The sequence below is a fragment of the Mauremys mutica genome, chromosome 7 (assembly GCF_020497125.1).
Source record: "Mauremys mutica isolate MM-2020 ecotype Southern chromosome 7, ASM2049712v1, whole genome shotgun sequence".
Lineage (NCBI taxonomy): Eukaryota > Metazoa > Chordata > Testudines > Geoemydidae > Mauremys > Mauremys mutica.
Window position 1 is genome coordinate 47,865,635 of NC_059078.1, and position 17,269 is coordinate 47,882,903.

The 17,269-nt window shown below is 53.9% G+C and overlaps 1 protein-coding gene across 2 annotated transcripts; it reads right to left on the reverse strand.

Moving 5' to 3' along the window:
• Positions 1-1,962: 1,962 nt before the first annotated feature.
• On the reverse strand, positions 1,963-17,175 carry RRP9 (ribosomal RNA processing 9, U3 small nucleolar RNA binding protein). 2 transcript variants are annotated; one of them, XM_045025953.1, is made up of 15 exons: positions 16,950-17,175; positions 16,145-16,227; positions 15,158-15,273; positions 11,262-11,329; positions 9,680-9,721; positions 8,867-8,993; positions 7,925-8,049; positions 7,039-7,131; positions 6,641-6,741; positions 5,903-6,037; positions 5,061-5,123; positions 4,817-4,974; positions 3,723-3,802; positions 3,270-3,343; positions 1,963-2,648 (listed from the first exon to the last, which is right to left on the reverse strand). In XM_045025953.1, exons 1-15 carry the CDS (start codon positions 17,031-17,033, stop codon positions 2,546-2,548), a joined length of 1,452 nt encoding a protein of 483 aa, XP_044881888.1. In that variant the 5' UTR covers positions 17,034-17,175; the 3' UTR covers positions 1,963-2,545. The 2 variants fall into 2 exon arrangements, with proteins under 2 accessions (XP_044881888.1, XP_044881889.1); XM_045025954.1 differs by having other exon boundaries at positions 1,964-2,648; positions 4,829-4,974.
• Between the last annotated feature and the right edge of the window lie 94 nt (positions 17,176-17,269).

The following is a 17,269-nucleotide window of genomic DNA, read 5'->3' on the forward strand; positions in this document are numbered from 1 at the left end:
CCAGGAGGTGCTACAGTGATGAGTGCCATTGCTTCCAGCAGGACTCTGCTTACCCCTAGCAGAGGCGCACCTGTGCCCTTCCAGGCTGGAGGCCAAAGCCCTTGTCTCACCAAGTTTGATTACACTCTCTTTAAAGGCAGCTTTCAGGTCCCAGCTTGCAACCCTCAGCAGTGAGATGCAACCCACCCCCCAGTCACCACTGCCCTGGCAGCAGCAGCAGGCTGCTGAGCCCATACCCATGCTAAAAGCAGTGACTTTTCCAAGCCAACCCCACGGGAGGCCAAAGCTACTTAGCTTGCTCCCCTGCTGGGGATGGAGGGGAAAGGGGAGGGGGAGAGAAGGTGGACGCCACCCCCAGTGCAGCTGCCAGTAGCCCCCTTCCTCCCCTTCACCAGGGCCCTGGCTCATGGCTGCAACCCAGGATGCATGCAGCCCTCTCAGGGCTGAGCTGTCCTCACAGCAGAGGCTGCAGCTGTAGCTCAAGGAAATCACTTCTCTCCCCGTCCTTAGGTTTTCCTTCCCTAAACAGATGCTAATATCTGCTTGTGGCCTACGGCTGCAAGGATGGAGTGAACTGAGCTACTGAACGCTTCCATTTGTTCCCTGAGGGCTGGCACTCCACATCAGGCTCTAATGAGCTTTCCTCACTGCCCCACTATGCAAGGCACACAGCTGTCTTCCACGTGTGCAGCAGCCAGGGGCTGTGAGTAGCAGAGACAGCACACTGGGACAGGGCTAGCTCCACTGGCAAGTTGAAGCCACTGTTTAGCTAAGGCAGGTCTTTAAACCATAATTTGAGGATTTCAATAACTCAGACATAGGTTAGGGGTTCGTTACAGGAGTGGGTGGGTGAGATTCCGTGGCCTGCGTTGTGCAGGAGGTCAGACTAGATGATCATAATGGTCCCTTCTGACCTTAAAGTCTATGAGTCTAAGACCTCAGGCCAAGGTTGTGTCTGACCTGTAGCAGGGCAAATGCTAGGACTTCAGTCTCTAGCGGATGATGTGCTCAGTGATCCTCTGGCCCAGGCTGTGGGGAGGGATACTAGGCCTTGTTTTACTCTCAGCATTGGTGTCATTCCCCCAGGTACAGTACACAGGGAGGCCCAGCTCAGGTACAGAACCACTCCAGGCAGAGTTAATACAGCTGAGCGACACAGCTGTCATACGAGCTGATGTATAGGAACAGAGCTGGCATAGGCAGCTGAGCTGCACATATCCCTGAAGGTCCAGGAGCGCGCACACGCACACACACCTCTCTCTCTCTCTAAAAATGAGAAGAGCAGCCAAAAGCCCATGTAAAAGCAGCATGCAGGCAGTCACTGCTTTTAGGCAGCAGCCTGCAAGGAACAGCTCTGTTTAAAAGAGCAAAACACGTAGTGTCACAGCTGAGATTAAAATCTTAACTACAGGAGATGGTTTTTTAATAGTCCTGCTTTTCTAGCTTAGTACTAAACAGCCTAACCCCCACTGCACGCTCCAGTTTGATCAAAATGCAGAGTTTAGAGCTGCTCTTCTTGGAGACAGATCCCAGGTGGAAACAGACATGACAGCACTTAATTCAGTCTCCGAGGCTGTGGCTGCTGTTAGCACAGATGCATTTAAAAAATGCCTCAAGTTTCGAGACAAAACAAGTGACACTTGAACTTTAGTACATGAGCAGCTATGAATGGTAGCTTCCAAACCTCCCTGGATGGCATGTACAACAGAGATCTGCATCAGCAGTCCAAAGCTCTGCAGCACCGAGACCAAGGGAGAGCAAAACAAAAACAAACCCACCCCCAGACTGATCAGAATGAGGGAGGGCTCATGCTGTGATTGCATGCTACATTTCTGGAGCAGAGGCATAAGAGGCCTGTCTCCTTGTTTGAATACAGGCAACAGAGTCTCTCCAGATCTGCTGCACAACCGCCCCCCGCCCCTCCACCCACCCACACAGAACTGAGGTCTGGATCCCTGAGGCTAAGCAGGAAAGGGAAGAGAGAATCCTGGGCCCTGCCACAAACTCCAACATCTGGTAAAGAAAGGGAATTCTTCATGGGATCTCGGCAGGCAGAGACAGGGCTGTCCCTTGCAACATGCCCTTGAAGGTCATGGGCCATTTGAGTGAGTGGTTCTGGCCTGTTCTTGAGAAAGGAGGAAGTCAGACTGAGGCTGCTTAGTCTGCATGTCCATTCCCCCCCCTGCAAAAGGCCAGGTCTCAGCAGCTCACACGGAGCAGGTTCTGTCGCTGGCCTTTCAGGGGCAGGAGTAAGCTTGTCGAAGATCCTCCCCACTGCCATGCAGCTCTGGCTGCAGAGCGAGGGGGGCCTGGGCTTTTCATTTCACATGCTGCACCTCCCTTTCCTCTTGTGCCCAGCCTGCAACTGGTCCCAGAGAAGACATCCTTGCCTCCGGTTTCGCTTGTGACAAAGCATCCGAGCCGTAGACAGGCTGACACTGACAGCAGGGTTTTACACACGGGTTTGCTTTTAATGCAAAGTTTTAACTCAAGAGTCTCACAAAGCTCTAGTAGTAACACGACCGTATGCAAGAGGGGAGCAGGGTTAGGAGCCGTCAGCTGGCTGTGCGCTGTCAGCCGCCATCCTCTGCAGCGGGATGATGCAGATGCTGTTCTTGGCTTCTTTAATTCGCCACCAGCGGCCCAACCTGAACACGAGAGAGACACCCTGAGCTTTTGTTTCCACCACTCTCCAGCAAGAAAGCCACCTGGTGCCAAGCCGAGCTCCCTCCTCAGAGGGTCCCGGTGCTGGCAGTCAGTGCTTCACGCTGCTCTAGCGCCTGCCAGGGGCTCTTGGAGTGCTTTGCAGAGATCCAGCCTCCCAGCACCCGAGAGGCGCCATCTCTAGTCTACAGAAGGGGAAGGTTTGTCTCCATTTCCCCCAGGAGAAAGCAAGTCACTGGTAAGGCTGCCCTGGAGCAATGGCAGGAGGAGTTTCATACCAGTGCCAGCCGGGCTTTTAGGAGGGTTAGTGCCATTTTCTGCCCTCCCCTCCTAGACAGCCCACTCCTCGCATGCTTCACCCTGAAAGTTGCCCCTTCCCAGCATTTAACAGACCCTTCTTCCCAGCTGAAGAAGAGTCTAATGCCAAATGTTGGATTTTTCTAAGCACCCAGCACAGGCTCCACCCCATCACCAGCTCCTCCAGACTGCACACTGCAGAGGGACGACCCCAAGGGCTGGGAGAGAGTCTGGGATTAGCGTCTGGGGCCTTGGGCCAGAGCCCCTGGAGACCCCATGTAGCCTGTAGCTAGCAGCAAGGCCGGTACCTGTGTTCCTGTCCAACCCCAACAACCAGGAAATCCCCAGCATTCGAGAACTTCAAGCTGTTGACAAAGCCGATCTGAGAGAGAGGAAGAGAGAGAGAGAGGCGCATGAGGCCAGTACCGCAGGCTTGAGAGCTATTAGTCTGCCAGGACACTCGAGTGCACGGCTCCCATTAGGGCAATGCAACTTCGATCAGGCCGAGGAAGGATTTAATCTCAGCAATTCACTGGCTTCACACACCAGATGGGAGGGAGCCCCTCTGGGTTTATTCCGGACCCCAGCAAAACCTGCACCCCCTCACCTCAACCTGCACAGCAGACTCGTTTGGGGAAGGGGAACCCAGCTAGACAGAAGAGGGAAAGTCCCATCTCTGCTCAGCCCCAAGCATTCGCTCCCATGAGCCTCGCCTGCCAAGAGGGAGCCTTCCTGCCCGCACGCCCGTGCCCCTTTCTTACCAGGGGGATGTCGAAGAGCGGCTCCAGCCTTCGGAATCCCTCGCCACACTTCCACAGCCGCACACTGGAGCTGTGCGAGCCTGTGGACACAGAGCAGAATGTGAGGGCCTTGGGCGGCCAGGCCCTGCACCTCCCCCGGGCCCCGCTTACCCGCAATCTGCACCGATCCAAGCTAGCGTGGTCTCCCATGGCCCACAGCCCTGCCACCACACCAAGCCCTGCTGGCATCCATGACTGGCGCTCCACACAGCCCAGCTCCCCCTCCCTGCCACCCCACCAACACAACAGGGACCACAGGAAGCTGAAGCTGCTGGCTGGGCAACTGGAGCAGCAAGCTGGCCTATTCTAGGGGAAAACATCATCCTGCCTGGGGTTAGGTGGCGGTGGATCCTCATCACTCTGGGGGAGTGAGTCAGGACCAGAGCGGAGAGCGATGCAGCGATCTCCTACCAGTGACACACAGGACAGACTGGTCACAAGGCCGTAGCTCTCTGGAGAGGCCCAGCCAATGTCCCCAGAACCCCAAGAGCAGCATTTGCACCTCTTGCTCCGAGCTCACCAGTCACTTATAGTATGTGACATGGATCCAAGTTCAAACCAAGCCCTACCTCCCGTCCCAGCCTGCCCCAAACCACTCCCTTCCCATCCAAGCAGGATTTCCCCACGCCTCAGCTAGTTTCTAAGCCAGGGTGGCGGTGGCAGTGCCAGGGGTAGGAGCTGTAGGAGTGGCAGGGCCTGGGCTAGCTGAGGGCAGCATAGGGCCAGTTGTGGGCAAATTCCCCAGGGCTGCCAGGAAAGCAGAGCCAGGTTCCCAGTAGAAGAGAGAAGTTAGGAGCCTGAGGAATGACCCGTCCAGGGCCCTTTCCAGCTGAGCCCCTCAGAGCACTTCAAACAGTAACCCGGCCCCGCCCACGAGAAAGGCATTGTCCCAGCTGTACAGAGTGCTGGCCCAAGCTGCAGGGAGGATAAGAGCCGGGGAGGAAGCCCAGAGCTGGGGAGGAAGCCGAGATCGCCCAGCTGCCGGGGGCCTGCAACGTACTGCATCCTTCCTCCCCGACCCAGTCCCAAAGCAACAGCAAAAGCAAGGGTCTCACAGCGCGAGGCACCTGTGGCTACAACGTCACTGTTCAGCAGGGTGGCCACCGAGGAGATCCAGTACGGCTGCTCCAGGCCCTGGGCGCCGTGGTTACTGTGCGCTTGCCTCACCGTCGTGAGCGGCTTCTTCTTCGAAAGTCCCCAAAGGGCGACCGACCTGTTGTGAGACGTGGAGCGGATGAGGCTACGTGCCAGAGCGCAGGCCTGCAGCACCCCCAGCATGTCTCCAGCAGGGTTACTCACCCGTCATCCGCACCGGACACCATGTGCTCCTCATTGATCAGCTGGACGCAGTCAATGGAGCCCCTAAGATGGGCAGAGGGAAGGAGAAGGATTTGTGGCTGTGGGCTCCCTGGGAAGTTACCCTGCAGGGTGCCAGAGCCCCAGAGGCAATGGTAGCCCCAGAACTTGAGCTGAGCGCAGACCGGGCTTCCAACACCACCCCTCAAAGGAGACTGTGCTGGTGGCACTCAGCATGCTTCAGAACAAGCCTCCCTGGCAGCCCCTCACTGCAACAGGCAGCCCCTGGAGGTAGAGCATTCCCTAGGTCACCTCCCAGAAGGGCACATTTCCCCTTTTGGCTGCTCCCCCACTGGGATCTGGCATGAATGCTCTGAACGAGTCCTCCTGCCGGCTGAGCTGCTTGCCCTGTGGTTCAGCCTGGCTGGCCTAGTTCCACGCTGCACCACCGTGATATGGGAGCTTGGCTTGAGCTGCTTCCAGGAGCTGCTGCAGTGAGGAGCGGTCCCATGCACCATGCAGTGCTGTGGATGGCCGACAGCCAGCCTCCCCAACCCAGCATGTCTGCATCACTCCTGCAGGCTCTAGGCAAGGTAGCATGTGCCACCACCAGCTCAACAGGTGTGGCCGATAACCATGCACAAGGCAGGTGCTGGGAAGCATCTGACAAGACACTGGGCTGCAGAGTGGAGGGGACATAGAACAGACCAGGGATCGCAGCGCAGTTGCTGGCAGCCACCAGATGGCTTTGGAAGAGGAGCTGCCATGGAAGGCGAAGCCGGTTAAGCGGAGCAGACGCCCTGCAGCCCTCCCCGCCCTCTGCAGGGGCTACTGCCCACACCTACTGGTGCCCATAGAACACAAGCTGAGACTCCTCAGGGATCTTCCAGACCCGGACGGTGCCGTCTCGCCCTCCTGATGTGACGCAGCACTCCCGGCTCAGGCTGTCCAGCCCCGTGATTGCATCCTGGTGCCCAAACCTGGAGTCGGGGGCAAACCGAGCAGAAGATGAGACCCAGTCTCAGTAACCCAGGGAGCCCAGCCTGGCACCTTCTACATCCCTTCCCACCCAGGCTCTGCATTCTCAGCCTGGATGGTCACCATCTCCCACCACCGCATGGCCAATGCTGATCACTGGTTCTCCTGGATGGGGAGCTTGTGGCTACAGCCCACCAGGCCTCTCCGCCCACAGAATACTTGGCCTCTCACCAGACACAGCTGGCAGAAGACATGGCGACGTCTATCTCAGGTAACCATGCTCAGGAAGAATGACTCAGGCCCTCAGGAGATTTCTGAGCTGCAGCCACATCACAGCTACTGATGCAGTAGGAAGGCTCCTGATCAGGTGAGCCCGACCATGGGTGCCACCAAACTGAATGGGCCGCTCGTTAGGGCAGGGCAGCCTTGAGCAGTGCCCATAGGACAGCTTGGGGGCCAAATGCATTGCTGGGCCAAGTCCGCTGGAGCCCCCTGCCCAGGAATCCCAGTCTTCCATCTCCAGGGTCACTCCAAAAGCCACACAATCCTCCCAGCTCAGCCTCCCTGGCTCTCCTGCCCCAGGGCACAGAGAATTGGGTCCTCACAGAGTTTCCACGTAGGCGTTCTCAGCCACGTTCCAGACTTTGACGGAGCGATCGTGCGAGGCGCTGTACAGCTGGTGAGTGCCCTTCTGGAACGACAAACCCTGCGTGGGGGGAGAGACCGGTGCTAAATACAGAAGAGCGGCTTTAATGCCAATCCAAAACTGCATTCTCCAAGGTGACTACACTAGGGAAAGTAGCCAAATTTCCCACCCCTCCCAAGCTCAGCACCTCAGAGGAAAGGCACTCGGCAAAGGGGGAAGAGGATTCCCATGGAGAAAGGGCTCCCTGACTTTTAGGCAGAGCCTCGATATGTTTCCCAAGTCAGCGTGGAAGGATTGGGTGCTCGGAGCCGCCTAGTTGTGTCTGAGCTACTCCCCCCCAGCCCTCCAGCCACTCACCGTCACAGCATCTCGATGGCCAGTGAATTTATATAGGTGCTTGCATGTGACAGCCTCCCAGATCATGATCAGTTTGTTCCTGTCTCCTGTGGCCTGGCAGGGGACAGAGGACACTCTTACCAGCAGCCCCTAACAAGCTTTCCAGGGTCTGTGTCATCACAGCAGGCTGCATGGCTGCGCTATTATGTTCTGCTGCCATTTCAGAGGCCCACAGGGAGACTCGGGGGGCAGAGCCGGCCAGCAGGAGAGGTCTCAGCCAGATGGGAGATGGGATTCCCCACCAGCCACCCCTTGGTTTTGTTCCCAGCTCACTGTCTTCCCCCGAGAGCATACAGAGCAAACAGCCTTTGCCCTTCCTCCTCCTCTCGGGGTGGTCCCATCAGCACCACAGCCAATGCTGGAGCCCAAGGCTGGTGAGATCTAGCCGTGCAGCTGGCCAAACAGGCAGCAGTGATATTGTGTGTGCCGTCAGTGACGGGTGAATGGGCCCAATCGTGGCACAGCAGCCATCAGCATTTCACCACTGGGGCAGAGATGGACCCTGCTTCTATCAGAGCAAGCTCCCCCAACAAGGTCTCACCATACAAGCCATGTACCATGCACTCACAGCTGATGTGCTGTTTGCAGCTCCTGTATCCTTTCTGGAAGATGGCAGCGCCCAGCTCTACCTGTCAGAGCAGCCCACCCAGCTCCGAGGGGGGGCCAGGGACAGAGAGCAAGCAACAGGGTGGGGGATCAAAGGGGGTCCAGCATTTGCAATGAAGCAGGAAGCTGACAGCGAGTGCCAAGAACTCAAATGGCAAGAGCCTCCTCTCACTGCATGACTAGAGAACAAGGGTGAGCCAGCCAGTAGGGGAGAGGGCAGGGCACGGCCGCTCCTCCTTACCAGGTATTTGCCATCTGACGAGATGGCCATGGAGAGAACATGCGCTGTGTGGCCGACGTGCTGGGCCTCTGTCCCCTTCTTCCCTCCAGGGATCACGTGCAACTTCTTCCCGCTCTCCACATCCCCTGCAGCAGACTGCATCGGTCACCTCCTGCCTCATTCTGCAGGGCTAAGCCTCTGGCTTGCTTAGCCAGACTAGCAGGGCTGCCTTGGCCAGCGTGTCCTCTTGGCAAGCCAAAGGCCATGGAGACAGGGCCAGCGCCTCCCCAGAGGATTAGGAAGTAGAGAGTGCAAGGTACACCTGATGGATCCACATCTGCTCAGAGCAAGATGCGGGAGGATCACAACAGTACAGTGGAGTTCCTGCACCAGCCCCAAAGCAAGCTGCCAGAGGGCAGAGCTGACACTGTACTTAACAGTGCCTGCTAGCCCACAGTGAATGCTAAAGACTGAGACTCATTTTTCTCAGGAGGGTCAACTCATTTTGGGCTCCTAAGATCTAAGCACCCATTTCTCTCTCTCTCTCCCTCCCTCCCCTCCCCCAAAGGCAGTGGAAGCTGGGTGTACATGGCACTTCTGGAAAACAGAGGTGTAGGTGTTTGGAGCTAAGCACTCAAGAACTGAGGGGAACCCCCCACCCAAATTAGTGGACACTTCTCAAGATTTAGATCCTGCTTGCAGGGTCAGTGCTGCTCCAGCACTAAAATCTAGCTTGTAACAAAGCAAGAGACTTCCCTTCAGAAGAGGAGGCTACAAGCAAAGCTAGAAATTGACAAGCTCTGACAGCCTGCCCTGCACAGCTCTAACGTGTGAACACAGCACCTGCCGGGAGATGGAGCACAGCCAGGTTATGGGAGAGGATGCTCTTCACAACTGTCTTTGGAAATGCTGAAACCTGCAAGCCACTGGACTAAGAGAGGAGGTGGCCTAGGAAAAACTCACATTTGATGATGGAGCAGTCTTTGGCAGCTGAGAAGATGCACTTGTCATCTGGAGAGATGACCAGGCAGGTGATGGGCAGCTGGTGACCTCGCAGCACTCGGATGGCTGCTGTATCTGGAGGCTGCAACTGTTCACACACAGCACCTCATTAACAAAGCGCTCCGGCACCACAGAACTTGCATGGGGTTGCGAGCTATTTTATCCCTGGTGATGGGATACACGCTGACTTCAGTGGGAGCGCAGCACCTCAAAGATCTAGCTGTCAGCACCCAACTTTAGAAGGCCAAGATTTTCAAATATTTAAGGTACTTATATACCCCGCCACCACCCCCATTACCAATAACAGAGCACTACCAACACCCCTGTGATAGGGCAATGCTATTATCCCCATTTTACAGATAGGAAACTGAGGAACAAACATGCCACATGACTTGCCCAAGGTCACTCAAGAAGTGTGGCAGAGCATGGAATTGAACCCAGGTCTCCTGCCATCCAGTCCAGGGCTCTACCTATTAGGCCACACTTCCAGAGCAAACCTGGATCCACAAGAGTCCCAGGTTAGTGCAGGGCCACCTTGCCCTAACATGCAAATGCTGTTATTTTCAACTGAACTAGGAGCAAGCTCATCCGAGGCGCCTGCATTGGGAGAGAACAGTCGATCTGACAGCCGGGAGATTGAGCCACTCCAGAAAGGGATCACATGACATGACACCACACCACCCCCACCCAAGGGAGAACAGGCTGCCAGCGACGTCTCCCTGCCCCCACCCAACTCTGAAGCAGAGCTGTTCATTCGAAGCTTTGCAAACTTACATCTTTGGCGATCAGTCGCTGCAGTTTTCCCTTCTGTTCAAGCTGTTGAAAGTACAAGGCAGTTAAACATGAGCAGCAAAGCCCTAGGCACTCAGTCCCTGCATAGTGGAGGCTATTCTGCCCTTACAAGATGTGGATTGAGGACAATTTAGATGCAAAAAATTGTTCAGTTGCACAGTCAACTGCTTGACCACGCTTTGGTTTAGCCTGAAATACATTCCAGAAAACCAAACCATCAATGTCACCCAGGCTTGTTGCCCTGGGGGGAGGGATAGCTCAGTGGTTTGAGTATTGGCCTGCTAAACCCAGGGCTGTGAGTTCAATCCTTGAGGGGGGCCACTTAGGGATCTGGGGCAAAATCAGTACTTGGCCCTGCTAGTGAAGACAGGGGGCTGGACTCAATGACCTTTCAGGGTCCCTTCCAGTTCTAGGAGATGGGTATATTATATTATAAGCCAATAAAAAGCATAGGACAGGAAGAACAGTATCATATCAAACCTGGCTCCAGGAATCTCTCATGAAGTGTTAAATTCATCTTATACCGAAGATGTGCTCCCAAAGTCACCAGCCTAAAGCCATCTTTTTATATCTTACCCATTTACAAGAAGTGCTGTGTACATCACCTGAAACTGGATTTAACCAATCAGCTTTCTATGTTGTTTTTCTGGTACCATGCTGTACCCCCTTACCTCTTTGTTCTGAGAGCATGCATTCCTGGTACTAGGCCCGTGAAGGCACCTCTGCAGTTTGCAAGATGGTAGAACATGGTCTTATCTTTTTCCTTTGGGACATTCTAGTAGTAGCCTGAGAGAGTTACTCCCTACCTCTTGCTATGGTAAAACACTCTTGTGTGCTGATCCTGAACATTTTCCTATCTTCCTAATCCAAAGCTTACTTCTGCAAATGCAAGGTGTTATGGGATACTTGACAAGGGTGGACAGAATTGTGGAGAGTACATTTGATCTTAGCCGTGAAGCAGTGAACATAACTTCACAATACTTATATTAACAGTAAGCCAATACATGTATTAGGCAACCTAGGTGATGGGCACCTTAAGAATGCTGATGGTTTAAACAGGAATATGCAAAGAGGCGTTTACCTCTCTGCCTAGCAGAGGACAGGGTCCCATGCATGGAGCAGCTGCTTGGTTCCCCTCAGGTTCAGAAAGCCATAGGCCAGTGTGAATCAGAAGGGGGGGGGGGGGAGGGGAAGAAGAGAGAGAGTGTGTGCACGCACACACGGGTGTGCGCAAAAAATTCCATGCAGAGATTCAAGTCACTTTCCCTCTAGCTGGGGGATGTTTGGAAGGCAGAGACTTAGCTTTGCTCTGGCCACTTAATGGAAGCCACGGTAAAAGTCAAATGCACATTTGTGTGGGAGTGAGCAGACACTCATCTCAGAGATTGTAGCCACAAGACAGGCCCTCAAGGGCAGGCTGAAAGGAATTGGGGGGAGGGGAATTCCCAGGGCTCCAGGAGCATCAGAAGAGAAGAAGCAGATGCAATTCAAAAGAGAAGACGTCAGCAAGCAAGCAAGGAGCCCCTGAATCCATTAACTCCTCTCCCCCAAGCAGCCTACTCACCACATCTTCCTTCAGTCGGCCAGCAACCAAGTCATCTTCCAAGGCCTCCTCTTCTGCCTTTTCCTCCTCTGCCCAAGAGACAAGCACAGAGACAGCACATTAGGAATGGAGCTCCGCATGCACAGCAAGAAGGCTGGTGACATACGACTGAAGCAATGAACATTCCTGCATTAGCAGAGCTTCCTCTCCAAGAGGAGGAGCAAGCAGCAGACAGCCCTCAAAGAACTACACATTGGAAGGTTAGCACAGGCTTTTAACTATGCAAATACGGGGAGCTGGTCCCCAGCGATTGCTTGGTCAGACCTCCTGCTCCAGACTTAGACCCCAGATCATCGAGCACAGTCTCATTTACAGTAGCTTCCTGGTCAACAGCAGACCATGCATCCCCCATATCAACATGTGGAAACTTAAGCTTTCTAGCTCTTACATTACCGCTTTAAGGCAGAGTTTATCACTGTGCCCATGCTACAAGCAGTTCCTGAGCATACTTCAGGGCTTCATCTGGCTGCATAAACGTTTTATATCCTTTTCTAGGAAAATTTTTTAAAACAGCTGGATGGGGGTGCTGCAGGTGTGACTGACACACCTGAAGCTTCCTCACTGGGTCACTATTTTATAGAGGTTCTTATGACAAGTGTGGCATTGTAGGATCCAAGCTTATAGTCTATGCATCCTTTGGCACTACACAGAAATCTTGGGAAAACATGATGTGCTTGCTGTTATGTGCAATGGAATCTTAAAGCTGCTAGTTGCATCCGAAGAAGTGGGTATTCACCCACGAAAGCTCATGCTGCAAAACATCTGTTAGTCTATAAGGTGCCACAGGATTCTTTGCTGCTTAAAGCTGCTAGTGTCTCAGGACGTTCCTGCCATTGCAAAGTCCTATTTTGGGTCAGTTCCCTGCTGGGTTAGGTGGTGATTTTGTTAGCTCAATGGGGAATGGAGCCAGGGCTTAGTGTGAATGCAGCTGAAAGCTAGAACTGCATCATGCCCATGGCTCCTGTATTGTCCCCACTTTAACAAGCATTGAAATGGATGTGCAGAGAAGGGATGACCTTGCCCAACATCTCACAGTAAACTGGCAGCAGATCCAAGGTCAGAATCCAGGCCTCTTGATCTAACTGCTACACTCCCTCTGAAGCATTCCCCAGAACAAGCTACAGTAGTAACACTGCCCTCTTGTTATATTAGTCTCAGCGAGACTTGTACTTATCCTGCTAGGAAAACAAGCCACCTAGATTTACCCTCAACCTGTTTTTTGTTTTTTTTTTTTAAAGTCTTTTACTGCCATTACATGCAAAGGATAAAGTTACAGGTGGTTGACAAATTCAGACTGGAGATAATGGTGTACATTTTTCAGTGAGGGTAATTAACCATTGAACAGTTTTACCAAGTGTCATGGTGCATTTTCCATCACTGTCAATCCTATATAAGGGGGATACAAAGTGTATTTTAAAAGAGCCACCCTAGTTCAAACAGGAATTATTTCAGGGCAGTTTTCTGGCCTGTGTTATACAGCTCAGACTACATGAGCACAGTGGTCCCTTTCTGGCCTTGGAATCTATGAACAACAGCACAGTCTCACTAGCAGTTTTAAACCTGGCACATGTCTAACTTAGATTCTTTAATGACACCCTATTTGTGCTTCCCCAATGAGACGTTGAAGAATGACAAGATCTTGGATGCAGACTGATGATTTGGAGCTGCTTTCTAATTTACAAGTTCTGTATGTTGGCTTGGTTATTGGGGTGCTTACTGTATGACTAGCCAGTCAGATCAACAGGGCAGCCTGGGAAAACCAGCAGCAAGGAAGAATAGCTAAGCCACCACTCCACAAACACCTGAGAGTTGTTAAGGACAATGCTTTCATGATTCTGGCTCTGTCTCCTGCTGAGCCTACAGGATTGTTGACCAGAAGGGTCAGAGCCCAGGAACAGAGTAAAAAAAGCTGCCAGAGGGTTAAAAAGGAACCCTCTCTCAAGGGAGGGGGAAAAAGCAGGCTGAGACAGGCACCCGGTGGGTTGTCTGAAGAGGTCAGGCCTGCCTAGGCTAACAGCGGGGGATTGTAAGCCTTTAGACAAGGCAGATGTGTCTAGATGGTTCTGTTCTATAATCCTCTCTCTCCAATGCTTTGTTCCTACTACAGCATAGAAATTGTGGTTTTAAGAGCCTGTTATGGCACTACACACACAACTGTGAGGGTCACTGTGGCAGGGAAAGGCCAATTAACCCAGCTGGAGGGTGGGTCAGACTTAACTGAAGATGATGCCCAGCTAGTGGTGCTATAAAAGAGAGGAAGCCCTGCGCAGAAGGGGGCTGGAGGGAGAAACTTTGCAGTTGCTCTGCGAGACTAGAGCATGGGGAGACTAGGAGGATGTTCAGGAATCCTCTCAAGGAGAGAAATCTGGCTGGAACCCCAGGAGAGTTTCCACTCTCTGGGAGAGGAACCACAGGGGAGCCTACAGAAAGGAACTTGTGTCCTGGAAATGTTCCTGAAGGGCGAGAGTAGGGGGGAGAAGGGGACCCTTAAAGCAGGCCAGGGAGAAGAGAGACTCTAGGGCAGGGTTTCTCAAACAGGGGCCACCGCTTGTGTAGGGAAAGCCCCTGGCGGGCCGGGCCGATGCGTTTACCTGCCCCGTCCGCAGGTCCGGCCGATCGTTGCTCCGGGCCAATGGGAGCTGCTGGAAGCCAGTGGGAGCCACGATCGGCCGGACCTGCGGACAGGGCAGGTAAACACACCGGCCCGGCCCGCCAGGGGCTTTCCCTACACAAGCGGCGACCCCAGTTTGAGAAACCCTGCTCTAGGAAAGAAGCCCTAACGGTCAGTGGCCTGGAAGGAGCCAGACCGTCAGGGATAAAGCCTGGGGAGGCAGCCTTCTGTAAGAGAGGAAAGGCCCTGCAGAGCCTGGGATGGGGGCAAAGCCTGCAGAGGATCAACCCTGGGAAGGGTGGAAGAGTTCTGGTACCTCTGACCTGCAACACTGTTAACCCAAAATGCATGGGACTAAAGCGTGACCTGACCAGAGGGCCATGTCATGAGAAGAGACCCCTGCAGGACTGGACCAGCTGTCAGCAGGGGGAACTAGATGAGGAAAAGGATGCTATGCCACACCGATCCTCGTGGAGGAACTCCAGTGGTAAGTCCACTATCTTACATTACTGCTGATCAGACTCCTAAAGGGAAGAACTGCAGGTGCCAAACTCAATCACCTGCAGGATAACCAGCCTTGATACCCAGGATATAGTAGCCCAGTCTAAAAGTAGGAGAATTGCAAAATCCTGTTCCAGGCTAGGCAAGGCCTGACGCCTCAGGTGATGCACTCAGAGACCAGCAGCTTATTCTGCAACTGTTGCAGAATTTATCCAAGAAAGAAAGTATTTTAGATAGCAGATGACTTACAACGAGCTTCAGGACATAACAATGCAGATGACAAAGAAAGCATTTCAGAGCTTTTCTTTCAAGTTACTTGGAACACAGACAACACATGTCAAGACAAACTGTAGATTCGATTTGTGTAGAGACTGGGACACCTATGCTGAATTGCCACATTTAGGAAAGTAAGCAAGCAGAAAAGGAGTACGAGACACCGCATTTTTGTCACTTTTAATTTTATACTTCTCTGTATACTAGTAAACGCATTAAACTATTTAGATTGTCCCCAAGGAGTTTAGACTGCCTCTTCTTTGGGGTCTGTGCTTAATAGTAAATTTCATCAAGTGAAAGCAGTCCAGTCATTACAGCACTGAAGCCTGAGTAGCAGGGAAGAGGCACAATTGCTGTGTGCAAATCAGTAAGGAAGAGCAGCAGTGCTGAGGTACAGCTACTAATGTCCTCGCTCCTCAATAGTATCCCCTGCACTACCCAGCCACATGCACCCAGCCTGCCAAATACTCACCCTGCTGTCGAAGCTGCTTCAGGTAAAGTTTGGCTAATCTCAGCTTCTTCTCCTGTGCTGTCTCTTCAATCTCATCTGCCTCACTGTCCTTCTTCCGCTTCCCACCAAATGTAGGGCTACAGGGGAAGAGAGGGAGGGTGGGGGTGTGCATGGGAGGGGGTCTCTTCCTCCAACCATAACACCTTTCACTCTATAGACCATTTGTAGTCCAATATCCAGTCAATACAATCTGCTTTTGGACTGAAGTCTGTGTACAGAGGGACATTCATGCACAGCAGTTTAAGTACGTAAACAGGCACCACTCAACTTCATTTAGAAGTGTATAAAAGGGCAAGTTCTTTGTAATTAACCAAGAAATAACGTGAAGTGGAGAGGGTCCCCACCACCTAGTGTTAGACCCCACATTTCTGAAACAGTGGCCCCCACCACTTTAAGTGAGAGGGACTGTGAAAGTCTGGCTTGGAATGAAGTGCTTTGTGCAACTGTAACTATAGTTCTGCAAGATGCCATCCAAATGAACAGGATGGAACAGCCTGCATAGAACCATGGAGCCAGATTCTAGTCTATGTAGATATTTACACCATGCTCATCACTGTGGCATCTGGGAAGTGTATGCAGTGGAGTGGTCTGGGATTTTCTTTATACACCCTGTGGTGAGGGTCCTTAATTCCTGGGGGAGTTCATTCCCCAGTCTGGGACAGGTCCCCGAAACCACTGTCTCCTGATTGTAGGAAGTTGCACAGCAATCTCAGGAAAAGCATACAAAAGAAGAGCTTTGGGTGTCCCACTTTGTTTCCCCCCACTGAACCCCAGGAGGAGGGATCTCTCGCTCTGTATTTCTATGGCCCTCACCTCTACAGTGTTTGGGCACCTTGGAGTGGAAGGAGGGGTGTGCATGGGTAGGGATGTTTCCTGGGTTCTGCTCTGCAGGGTGGTTATCGGAGGGACCCTTTGGGGCAACACCCACAGGGAGGGCTAGTGCATTACCTCTCTGCATCGGAGTCGCTGGAGATCTCCTCATCCAGCTTCGAGCCGGCTTTCTGCCAGGATTTCTCCTCTGCATCAGGGACCTCAAGAACAAAACCCTCTTTCAGCACATCCTGGCTACAGCAACAAGGTGTGTGTGTGTGTGTGTGTGGTGGGGGGGGGGGGGGAGACGACACACCAGCCCACGCTGTCTCTCCTCTCATAACTGGGAGGGAGGGGGGCAATGGGCAGGGAGCACCCACTCCTTGCAACCACCCTACGATCCCCAGAATGTTGTCATCTCCAGCCCACACTAATCAGAGGAAAAGTGATAGGCAACTACCTTAGCCAGCCTAGGAAATCCTTGCTTCCTCTCCCATTCCCCCCAGCCCGTTTGCCCCCCGCCCACCTCCGTTCCCCTACCCTAGCTCCTGCCAGCCCCTCTAGCCGTCCACCCCGTTTCCCCATCCAACCCCTCCAGCCCTCAATTCCCCCACCCAGCACCCTACCCCATTCCCTCTGCCCAGCCCCTCTGTCCCCTGCTTCCCCAGCCAGCCTCCTGCCCCATTCCCCCTACCCAGCCGCTTCCCCTACCCAGCCAGCCTCCTGCCCCATTCCCCCTACCCAGCCCGTCCCCCGCTTCCCCCAGTCAGCCTCTTGCCCCATTCCCCCAGCCCGGCCCCCGCTTCCCCCAGCCAGCCCCTGTCCCCTGCTTCCCCTAGCCAGCCCCCTGCCGCCCGTCCCCGATTCCCCCACCAGCTCCTCACTTCCTGCCCTAGCCGACCCCCATCTCCTCCCCAGTGGGCGCCCTTGTTCCCGCCCCCACCTTGCGCCGCCTGCGCCCGGCTCCCCCCGCCGCAGCCGCTCGCTGCTGCTGCTGCTGTTTTTTCTTCGCTCCCGACGCCGCCATGCTGCTGCCTCCGGCCCAGGCTGCTGCTCAGCGCCAGCTGCACGTGGCGCTCTGGTTCCGCCCCTAGAGCCCTCCCAGTGGACAGAGTCACTCCGGCCACGCCCACAGCTCCCTGTCCATTGGTTGGAATTACTCCCAGGTCCGCCCCTCCGCACTCGCGTTCCTCCCAGGGCTAACGCCCCTTTCCTCCCTCATTGTGCCCCGCCTCCCCCTCCTATTGGACAAATCTTCCGCTG

Coding starts and splice junctions, on each gene's coding strand:
- RRP9 (XM_045025953.1), bottom strand. CDS start 17,033: ATGGCGGCGTCGGGAGCGAAGAAAAAACAGCAGCAGCAGCAGCGAGCG. Junction 8,050..8,866: donor AGACTGCTCCATCATCAAAT/GTGAGTTTTTCC, acceptor AGTCTGCTGCAG/GGGATGTGGAGAGCGGGAAG. Junction 6,742..7,038: donor GCCATCGAGATGCTGTGACG/GTGAGTGGCTGG, acceptor CCCCCCACGCAG/GGTTTGTCGTTCCAGAAGGG.